General features: G+C 35.2%; 1 protein-coding gene across 4 annotated transcripts in view; it reads right to left on the bottom strand.

Annotated features, from left to right (window-relative positions):
* Positions 1-11,678, bottom strand: part of LOC106880942 (mitogen-activated protein kinase kinase kinase kinase 5) — a 122,122-nt gene that overhangs the window by 2,392 nt on the left and 108,052 nt on the right. For all 4 annotated transcript variants that reach the window (XM_052971794.1, XM_052971796.1, XM_052971795.1 and 1 more), the window contains 8 exons: positions 10,017-10,077; positions 7,256-7,361; positions 6,860-7,022; positions 6,661-6,761; positions 5,504-5,580; positions 5,204-5,269; positions 3,030-3,122; positions 1,834-1,904 (listed from right to left, as the gene is read on the bottom strand). In XM_052971794.1, the coding sequence (XP_052827754.1) occupies positions 1,834-1,904; positions 3,030-3,122; positions 5,204-5,269; positions 5,504-5,580; positions 6,661-6,761; positions 6,860-7,022; positions 7,256-7,361; positions 10,017-10,077 (738 nt within the window). The remainder of the gene's footprint in view (positions 1-1,833; positions 1,905-3,029; positions 3,123-5,203; positions 5,270-5,503; positions 5,581-6,660; positions 6,762-6,859; positions 7,023-7,255; positions 7,362-10,016; positions 10,078-11,678) is intronic.

Genomic DNA, 11,678 nt, shown 5'->3' with positions numbered 1-11,678 from the left:
AGAAAGAGAGAAAGAGAGAGAGAGAGAGAAAAATAATAGGTTTGCTAAACTTATGAGATGATAGGATCAGAAGAATGAAATGTTTCAGAATTCAAGAAATGTGTCAATACAGATCAAAATGTCATTGAAGAAAAATGTGTGTGGAATGATAAGTGGCATTTGGCATCACTGATGTAGAGAAGAAATAGGTATGGAAATGTTACCAGGGAGGGACTTGCTGAATGAGGAGAATACACGGGAAAAAAAATATGAGCCTATTCTAAATAGGCCCAACAGAAAGATTGATATTTAAAAGTGTGATTAATGATAGGAGGGCAAGAAACCATTGGAAAAAGGAACTGAGATGTTTAAAATATTTGGTGAAGCAGGACACACAGAGTATTATGTGGTACAGCTTCACTGAAAGTGTGTAATTTTGGTGTGCATGCATAGTAGAGAAGAAATTAGACTGGGAATAGAGAAAATGGATGTAGTGTGCAAGAGAGAAGACTATAGTGATATGGACCATATGAAAGAGGACAGCTGGGTAAAGAAGTGGTAAGTTAAGTTGGAAGATGCGAAAGAGAAAATGAGGAAGACGAGAGAAATGGTCAAGAGGTTAAATGTTACAAAAGTGATAATGAACTGCGACAAATGTTGAGGCACTGCAGTGCAAATCTGTCCAACTCATGCAAGGATGGAAAGGCAGACACAAAAGATGATGGGGATGATAAAAACTAACTTCCCTGCTATAACTGCTTATGTAAATGTATCTCTTTCAATAACATTTGTTTTTACTCCAGAGCAACTGAGTAACTTTTGAGTTTTTCTAGAAACCACATTAGATATGCTGTTGGATGGTAGAAGAAAGAGAAGCAGGCGTATTGTGTAAAATTTGTTAGAGTTGATCAACTTTTTCTATTCAGAGTCACAAGAATAATGGTAGAAGAGTCAGATAAGAGAGTCACATGAGATTAATGATGTAGTGGTTGTAGTGTGAGAGGGGGCAGAGATTTGAGAAATTAATCAAATGGCATGTTTTAGATGTGATCTAAAATATTTGCATGTGTAGTTACAGCTCAGTCCTAGAGGTGTTAGCAATACTCTGATCATCATCATCATCGTTTAAACGTCCGCTTTCCATGCTAGCATGGGTTGGACGATTTGACTGAGGACTGGTGCAACCGGATGGCTACACCAGGCTCCAATCTAATTTGGCAGAGTTTCTACAGCTGGATGCCCTTCCTAACGCCAACCACTCAGAGAGTGTAGTGGGTGCTTTTACGTGTCACCCGCATGAAAACGGCCACGCTCGAAATGGTGTCTTTTATGTGCCACCCGCACAAGAGCCAGTCCAGGGGCACTGGCAACGATCTCGCTCGAAAACCCTACAAGGCCAGTACGGCGGTACTGGCAACGGTCACGCTCAGGATGGTACATCTTATGTGCCACCCGCACAAGAGCCAGTCCAGGGGCACTGGCAACGATCTCACTTGGCTTGCCGGGTCTTCTCACGCACAGCACATTTCCAAAGGTCTTGGTGGGTTGAAAAATGTTGCCTTGCAGATGCTAAGCAACAGTATTAAGTTGATTTATTTTCTGTCCCTAAAGAATGAGACTAGCCTTTGGAATGCCATTCCAGCTTCCCTCCTACAGCATGTAACCAATGCACCAGTCTACTGGGAATAAACATTAATCAATCAGACAACAATTATAACAGGAAATAGGCATTTTCTTCAGTGCACAAATTAAGTATGGTGGCAATTATTAATTACAGAAAAAGTTGTTAATCCTAAGTAATAATGAATCGCTACTTATCCTAGAGAAATAACTAAAAACAAAGTGTTTACATACCTCATTAGCCTTGAAACTCCTACCTTGCATGCCATGTTTGTGAAATGCAAGAACACTATCCTGCAAACAAACTATAAAAGGAAATATATTTAAAGAAATCAGAAATTAATAATATTTGAAGAATTCAACACTAAAAATGTATAACAGGATGGAAAACAAAGGTTTAAAAATATTTACAACACAAGTGCAGGTGTGGCAAGAAGTTTGCTTCCTAACCACATGGTTTCTGGTTCAGTCCCAGTGTGTAGTACTTGGGCAAGAGTTTTCTATTATAGCCCTGAGACAACCAATGTCTGGTGAAGGATTTGGTAAATGTAAACTGAAAGAAGCCTGTTGTATATACATACATACTTATGCATGAATATATGTGTGTGTATTTTCGTGTCTATGTTTGTCCTCCACCACCAATTGAAAAACCAGTGTTGGTGTGTTTATGTTCCTATAACTTAGAGGTTTGGCAAAAGTGACCAATGGAATAAGTACCAGGCTTAAAAAAATAGTTAAATACTGGGGTTGTTTCGTTCAACTAAAATTCTTCAAATTGGTGTCCAACATGGGCATAGTCTAATGACTGAAACAAGTAAAAGATAGTCTCATATGTTTACTGTGATCATTAAGATGAGTGTGTAAGAGATTTTATTGTAGTTATAAGAATAATCTGGAAGAAGGAAATTATCAAGGGGGGAGAGTGAGGTGAGTTCAGGGTGTGAAGCCATACTGCAGAAAGTGCTGACATTGCATGGAACTAAAATATATATAGAGAGGAAGTTGTAGAAGTGGGTGGATACAGAGTAAATGTCCAGATAGTTGGCGATAGAACAGAACTGACTAAATAAGAGATCAATGTGGTATGTCAGCAGAGGTAGTTTGAAGATAATATCTCCTTAGATTTTGAATTTTTATCTAGAATAGGAGGCAGTCTTCAAGATTTATCAATTTTTTTTATTTTGGAATTAGTTCCATGTGTGTTTGTGTGTATAGTAATTTATTATATTTATTATTAGTAATTGAAAAGAATTACTAATTTCTAGTTAAATATTTCCATCCTTACAATGTCATATATTTAAAGAGTTGCATTTATCATAAAGTCACAGTTAAAAAAAAAAAAAAACAAAAAAAAAAACAAATACAAAGCAGTGTTTAAAAGGCTCTAAACCAAAAGACTTCTTGAAAGATTTAGAATAATTTTATCTTACTTAAAGATTCCACAGGAAAGTCAAAATGCAGTTCAGCTGCTCGCCGCCGACTAGCTTTTAATTTCCCAGTCATATTCACAACCTTGACATATTCTGAAGAATAAAATCAAAACCAATCCAGTTTTGAGGAAAAAATTTAAAAACATAAAATCTATCAAAGCAACATACAAAAATAATATATTTTATCCTTTATCATTCAGATTACCCTGTCAAATTAATGCTTATTTATTCACATTGTTTTGCATTAATCATGCATTAACTAATAGCTTTGAAATTTCGGTGATGTTATTGTTTATTTTTAGAATGACATTTTAAGGCAGGCGAGAGAGGCCAGATCTGGCCAGTTTAAAGAAAGGCTGTTGTAAAGGTACTGTGAACAGTACCTTACATTTGAAATTTGTCAGCAGCACATAGATCTTGAATTTGTATTATAATTTATTATATTAACTGGGAATTCAGATATTGTTTCCACAACTGGAAAATGAATATTTATTTAACAACAAATGAGATTGTTGGAAAGGAAATCTAAATATACAATGCAGAATATGAAACTTCTTATAAAAAATATACTGTTGATGGTTTATGACGATGCTGACAAAGGAGGAATTTTATTCCATATTTGAACATTTGTAAATTGTTGGAGCAAACACTTTTCCACTTAGATTCCTTTATTTCATCATCATCATCAGTCAACATCTATGTTCCATGCTGGCATGGGTTGGATGGTTTAACAGGATCCAACAGGCCCAAGGGCTGCACCATGCTCCAGTGTCTACTTTGACATGGTTTCTATGGGTGTATGCCCTTCCTAACACCAACCACTGTATAGAGTGTACTAGGTGTTTTTTTTTTTTGAGCCACCAGCACTAGTGAGATTACCATACAGCTTGCAAGACTACAAACTCAGAGAGAAGTGGCTTTATGCTAGGAGATAAGGGTTAAAGTATGGGAAAAGGAACTCAAGTTTCTTACTGTTGAGAGGCCACATGGTTATCCACATTATAGAAGGTTGGCATAATCAGGGTGGAGTGTGGAGAGGGGTTTGCGGGGACCCTCAGGTGTAAGATGGGCAGAAGCAAATGAAGGCAGAAGTGGGAGTGTTGCAAAAGTGTATGGGGAAGTAAGAGATGGTGAAGAGGTGAATAATATTAATGAATGAAGAACAAATGTTGACTGGATGACAAGTAGGGAAGAGTAGGTGACAACTGTAGAAATTGGATAAGACTGAGGGGTAGATGTAGTGAAGGGTGGATAAGAGAGCAAGGTGAATAATGATGCATGGAGGTGAAGAGTAGCAGAATTGGTATTGATGATACAATAGACAGTGGGATAGAGAAAGAGAGATGACAAGTAGTGAGATAGGTTGTGAGAGTGTGGGGGAAAGAAAATGAGGCAAGCAAAATGCATGAAAGGAGTGAGAGAAATGTATGGCAGTACAGAAGGTGAGATGATTAGGTGCTTTGTGATGGGGGTGGGAGTATGTCAAATGAGCATGAAGAGGACACTTAAGGAGAGGGATGAGTATCAAGTGAAATGGCTCTGGATTGTGAGAAAGATTTAGTAACATCTAGGAAAAGATGGAGTTGGCAAGATGAAGGGTGGTGGTGGTGGTGTCTTGAGAAGGAAATTGAGCAATGGGCAGCTCTGTTCTGCATATATACATATACACACACACAGTGCTTTCAGAACTTAGTTTTGTCAATTTGTATGGGTCTTCTCAAGAACCTCATACTGCCAGTCATCCTTGTCCCTTGTAATCTCCTCCATGAAGTTTAAGTTCTGAGATCAGCCTTCATTATTTTGTCCTGTGTCCTCCTGGGTCTCCTTCTTCCACAAACTCCAACATACTTAGTGATTGGTACTTCTTTATACAGCTGCTTTAATTCATACACATCACATGACCATAAGTAGTGCAGTCTCTTTTCTTGCACATTGCATCTGATTCCTGTCATGCTCCGTTATTCTCTCATCACATGTGTATTGTTGTTCACATGCACCTATACTGCACATCCAATGGAACATGCTTGCTTAATTCCTTTCAAGACAGGCTGAGGTAATCAAAATAATTTGCCTCTATTAGAAGTGTAACACATATAAAGAGAAATCATTAATAAAGCAATTAGTTTAAATGATAGAAGAAATTAAAAAACTACTACTGATAAAGCAACACTTACTATCATAGCAAACTAGAATTGATTCCTTCTCCAACTGGGTAACATTCACCACAGGTAAAGTCTCCCCTTTAAAAGATACAAAAAAAATAATTACAAGTTTAGAATTTTAATAGAAAACCAGAGATGAGAAATATGCTTTTTAAATTCAAAATGAGAGAAAAACTTGATGTTATATCATCATCATAGAATTATAAATATCAAGAGCTATTTTTACATAAGTTTAACTGAATATGCTAGCATAGACCATGGATGACATTAAATGATTATGAAGATGATACAATTAGTGGAAAAGTATCTCACCTGAAAAATTCCCAGTAAACCAGTTTGAGGAAGAATTCAAATTGATTATATCAAATTTGACATGATTCTTCTCTGTTCTGTAATTACAAAAAATAAATTCTTTTTAATAAGTAAATAATACTAATTTTTTTCAACTCACATCAATAGACAATGATATGCAAAAACAATATTCAAATACAATTAATGAAATAGAAAACATATAAAAGATAGGTGGGTACAGTAAAAAGAAGAAAAAAAACACTAGAATAAAATTATATTTCTCCATGAGGTATGTGAGTGCTGGTGTCACGTAAAAAGCATTTGTGCAGGTGCCATGTAAAAGTGCCCATGCTGATTCTGCATAAAAACGCCCGTGCTAGTGCCACTTAGAGGTGCCCATGCTGGTGCCACTTAGAAGCTCTTATGCTGGTGCCATTTAGAAGCGCCCATGTTAGTGCCACTAAGAATTGCTTGTGTCGGCATCACTTAAAAGCACCCATGTTGGTGTTACTTGAAGGCACTCATGCCAGTGCCACTTGAAAGCACCCATGCCAGTGCCATTTAAAAGCATCTGTGCTGGTGCCACTTAAAAAACCCACGTCAGTGACACTAAAAGCACTTGTGCTAGTGACATAAAAATGCCTGTCAGTGCCACATAAAAGCACCCATTACACTGTGAAGTGGTTGGTGTTAGGGAGGGCATCCAGCTGGAGAAACCTGTCAAAGCAGTCAACTGAAACCTGGGTAGCTCCCCAGCTGGCCAATTCCTGTCAAACCATTCAACCCGTGCCAGTATGGAAAGTGGACATTAAATGATGATGAACAGGAGATTACAATACAGAAGAATGCAACAAAAATTATTCAAGTTTTTACTTTAACCATTAAAAGAAATATGTTTTAAAATCATCTTCTCTTTTAGAGAAACGTTATACTTCTCATATTTACTTGTGTCTAAGTGGCACCTCTAATTTAGTATTGAATATTTGTACAAAAAGAATGGTTTCCCTCCATAGTTTTGGCTTTGCTTCATATCTAAGTTGCACACCAGTTAAAATCAAGCATATAATAATGTGACTTATAGGTAAGTAAATGGTATTTATCAAAGTCAAGCTGCCTTGTACTTTGCTGTACAACAATAACTAATGAAATGTAAAAAAAACAAGAGAAAGATATCTCACCCTTTTCTTACTCCAATACAAATCATTGGATATTCTAATTCTGGAGATATGAACATCTCAAATACATCAAGGTGCGTCGGCATTGAATCACATTCAAAAGTCTGCAATATACACAAATAATTAATTGTAGCAAAGAAAATAATCTACAGATAGTGTCTCAAGAAAATGAAAACAAAATCAAAGTAAGTGAAGGACTAACCTTAAGTAACATATATTTATTCAAAGGTTCATACCACTGCATAAGAATAATCCCTGTGGACAGAGCCCCACATAGATATTTGTAACCATTGTAAGGGTTTCTTCCCACACAGCATTTCATACAGCCTCTACTGTCAGGAACTTTGGTTGTTGTAGCAAATTTTCTGAAAGTATTTAAAAAAAAAAAAGCATCAACCTTTACGGTATTTCAATATCTATATTAGTCATTTGAAACAGCTAAAAGATCAAAATTCTATCAAAATTGCTTTCAAAAATCATTTATTTGATGATTACTAATCAGAGCAATTACAATCTCAAGATTTCAACATTTTATGATGAAAGTAACTGAAAGCCTGATAACAAATATATTGAGATAATAAATCATCACATTTCTTACCTAGGAACCAATCGTTCTGGAATCTTATTCATTGGAAGAGAAAACCTATTTGTTTGTTTACTGTGTAGCATTAATAAATCATGCCGATAAAGATGAGGAGTTTTACCTGAAGTGGAAAATTTTAAAAAATGAAATATTAATTATAATAAGAAAAAAAATATGAATATAAAATTTTTACTTTTACCTACAGTTTTTAGAGCAGTCCACATAATTTTAGATTTGATATATACTAAAGCACCTTCCAATAAATATTAGATCAGCTGGCAGAATTGTTATCATGCTGGGCAAAATGCTTAGCAGTATTTCATTTGATTTTGCATTCTTGGTTCAAATTCCACAGTGGTCAACTTTGCCTTTCATCCTTTTGGACTCAATAAAATAAGTACCAGTTAGCACTAGGGTCGATTTACCCTTCTCCGAAATTGCTGGCCTTGTGCCAAATTTCAAATCAATAAATATGAGATCAGTTAAATTCTTTTTAAGATATATAACAGTGAAACAAAGATTTTCAATTAGTTTTTGATGTTTAGGGAGATAATATCTAATGTCAAAACAAGGCTAATAAAAATCTTTGGAACATGTATACAACAGTGGCTGCATTTTTGTGAGTTCAGAAGATGAAATGTAAAGGTGGTTATAATAAGACCTGAACTCACAATATAATCTCATAAAACTGAATAATCAAGGAATTTTATCTACCACTAAGAATTCTCTCATTAAAAGAAGAGGCAAACTTATGACTGAAGAAATTAACTCAATGATTCCCATCATAAATAAGTTTGATGACATCACTGTAAGCAAAATTTTTTTTAAGCAATTGGTTTTTTTCTTATGCGTGTGTGTGTGTATTGGGGGGAGGGGTTGCTAAAGCCAATAACTTGCTATTTTGTAATTTGGCTATACGCCAGCTATATTTCAGCAATGATTTTAGAGGCTGCATGGAATTCTATGATAGCAGTATATTTTGAAAATGAAAATTAGTGCTATAAATTCCATAAATCTTTTTTATCAATGAAGGTGAAATGTTGATAAAATGTAGTAATTAAATGTTTAGTTTAGTTTAATCTAATTTATTTGTTTCATGTTATGTCACACTGCTGATTTCAAATAAGAATGAAATGGCCATATACATGATTATTTATGACTAGAAAGTCATATACATATTACACACATACACAGACATGACAGAAGTAAATAGACACCCTTATAATCATTAAAATCTATTTAAATCTGAAATTATACATTCAAATTATTTACCAATTATTATAATGTGAATATCTAATATTCAATAGGCATGCCCTTTGCATTTTTCAATGCAAGGATCTTACAAGGTATGCTACTGATCAGATGATAAATATTTTCTTGGGGAATTTCTTGCTAAGTTTCATGCAGTAATCTCAAAAGATCTGGCTTTGAGGATGCTTTCTTGTTCTTTTTATGAAGTGTCCTGTCCTTTATGCCCCAGAGGTGTTCAATGGAGTTCATATCTGGTGACTGGCTTGGCCATGGAAGTTTTTTAATGCCATTCTTTTCCAACCAATCTTGGGTCTTTTTAGCCATGTAACAAGGAGCCCCATCTTTCATAAATAAAGAGTCTTCTTTAATCATTTCACCATTGGAGAAGACTGGAAGGTGTCCTTTCTGCAATATAGACACACATTTATCTGAGTTTAGGTTTCCATCACATTCCACCAGCTCTGATTGATCATTGCTCCAAACTGCTCCCAAACCATCAGAGAATAGCAGTCTTGTTTCATTGTTGGCAGGAATCTTTTCATGTCAAATTCTTGATCACAGAATTTCCAGACCCACACTTGTCCACTGTCAGAAAATACAGCAAACCTGGACTCATTAGAGAATATGATAGTGTCCCAAAATGCTAGCGACCACTCCATCGTCTCACTGGCCAAATCTTTTCTCCATTTGATATTGGCTGATTGAAGAAGTAGCTTCCTTCTTGCTGCTCTGCCATAGTAGCTAAGTTTGTGGAGATCCCTAACAGTTATTCTGGGACTGACATCAACTTGTCCTGCTACGTCAGAGGTGTTGCAGTGAAGATTATCCTCCACACTTCACTTAACAAAGCAAAGGGTCCTGTCAGAGGGCCCTGGTCGGCCTGGGCAAGGTGATGTGGACTCCTTCCCTTCTCTGGTGAATTGCACAATTACCCTGTTAACTGTAGACAGCAGGATCCCAAAGTTTTCTGGAATTTTACACTGACTAAGTCCACCTTCAGATTGACCTACAATACAGCCTCTCTAAACTTTGGACAGTTCCAAGGCTTCTCTTGTACATGGCATGATTAAACAGTCACATATAGAACCTGAAACATAAAAATGTCAATATGAATAAAAGTATAAACCATTTGAAGTTAAAATAAACATAAAACAATGTTTTATGGGGTGTCTATTTATTTCTGTCATGTCTGTGTATAAGTACACATACTAATACATGTAGACACACACACATACAAATCCACATTTGTATATATACAAAAGGCTTTCACACAGTTTCTAGTCTCCCAAATTTCACTCACAAGAAATAGGTCAACCTGAAGCAATACATGCTGAAAGTACAGAACATGGCGGTCAAGTGAATTTCTGAAATACAGTCACATCTAATATTTAAAATGATACATAGACACTCACTCAAATATCTACAAAAGCAAAAATTAAAATAAATATTATTAATATATGCCACCAACTGAAACAATAAATCCTAATTAAATAAACAAATTATAGACAATATAAATTATACCTACTTGATATTGACATAAGCACATCTTTAATTACATATAACCAGATGCATCTTCGGGCATGCAGCTAGAAAATTAAAAAATGACAAAATTATATTGCTGAAATAGTTTCAAACCCACAAAGTAAAATTTGTAATATTTCGACAGTTTTACAGAATATAATCCAGTCATAAATCACAACCAGGAATAAAAAGCTACCCAACTGGGAATTGTGGTGCAAGGTTGAACACTGAAGCAACTTCTCAATACTTTTATTCATGACCATAAGTCTCGAATTTAGCACGACAAACTAACAATAATGCTTTTAATTTTCTGAATGGTGCGGTGGTTCTCAACCATTTTTCTATTTGTGGACCCCTTTGATTTCTATTTTCCTCTGGTTGACCCTCATAGCCATTTGATGTTTAAAAATCCCATTCTATTCTTATAATTACATATTATCAGGAATTGTATAAAAAAAAAAAACTGTTAAAATATTTTGTGCATTGTAAATGTATAAGCAATTTATTGCACATAAATTTTAAGAACAAAATTTTATATGGACCAGGGTTGAGAAACACTCGAGATGTGAACTATACTGAGAAACAGCAGCTATTTGCATCAAAATAAGAGAGAAGTATTTAAGACATGTACAGAATATGGAACTTGTGATGAGGCCAAAATCACCCACTTTTTTGGTTAGTAATAATCAGATATATTATCTCAATTAGTCAGCCATTACTTTCATGTTATAAAAACTACTGAAACACAATGTGTTATCAATATATTCATGTTGTCGTTGAGCAGCCCCATTTAAGTTCTGATCAAGTCAACAAATGGAATACAGAAGTAGAATGACTAGATGTGACACACATGTCAACTCTTCTAGCTATAGCATATGTTATAGCTGAGGATCATACTACATAATCTTACATTCAGTATTAATTTTCAATGTTGCTAACATATATCAGGTCATCCAATAAGTTCTGTCCGATTTTACCTTCTTTAAAATTGAATGAAATTTGATAGTATTTTAGAATGTCTAATGGAATTAAAAATTATTTTTATGCATTTGTGTACATTTAAACTAATTAAATATTATTTTGCAGAATAATAGAATTAAAATTTCTTTGATTAAAACCATTTCTAACATGGAAGTATCCAAAGAGCATTTGAGTCACATAATGCTTTATGAGTACAAGAAAGGAAACTTTGCAGCCGAAGCGACTCAAAACATACACTCAGGGAAAGAATGCTTGAATGAAAGAACTTGCAGAAGATGGTTTGCAAAATTCAAAAATGGAGTTTTCAGCCTTGACGATGAAGATCGAACACGACATCCAGTTGAGTTTGATGATAAGCTCCTTGAGGTATTACTTGAAGAAAATCCTGCATCGTCAGTTGAAGAATTGGCAATAAAGCTTAGTTCAAACCATACAACTGTTCATTGTCTTCTTCAACAATTTGGAAAGGTTTCTAAACTTGGAAAATGGGTGCCTCATGAATTGTCCGAAAGCAACCGCAAATCCCGAGTTTGACATCTGCTCTTCTCTCCATTCTCACGAACTCATTTCACACTTTTTGGATAGACTTGTGACTGGTGATGAAAAATGGATGTTAAACATCGTAAACAGTGGCTTGGTAAAAGGGAAAAAGCTCAACCACAACCTAGAAGGGAACTTCATGGGA

The sequence above is a fragment of the Octopus bimaculoides genome, chromosome 11 (assembly GCF_001194135.2).
Source record: "Octopus bimaculoides isolate UCB-OBI-ISO-001 chromosome 11, ASM119413v2, whole genome shotgun sequence".
Classification (NCBI taxonomy): Eukaryota; Metazoa; Mollusca; class Cephalopoda; order Octopoda; family Octopodidae; genus Octopus; species Octopus bimaculoides.
The sequence above is the reverse complement of the archived record's forward strand: the minus strand, read 5'-3'. Positions and strand labels throughout refer to the sequence as shown.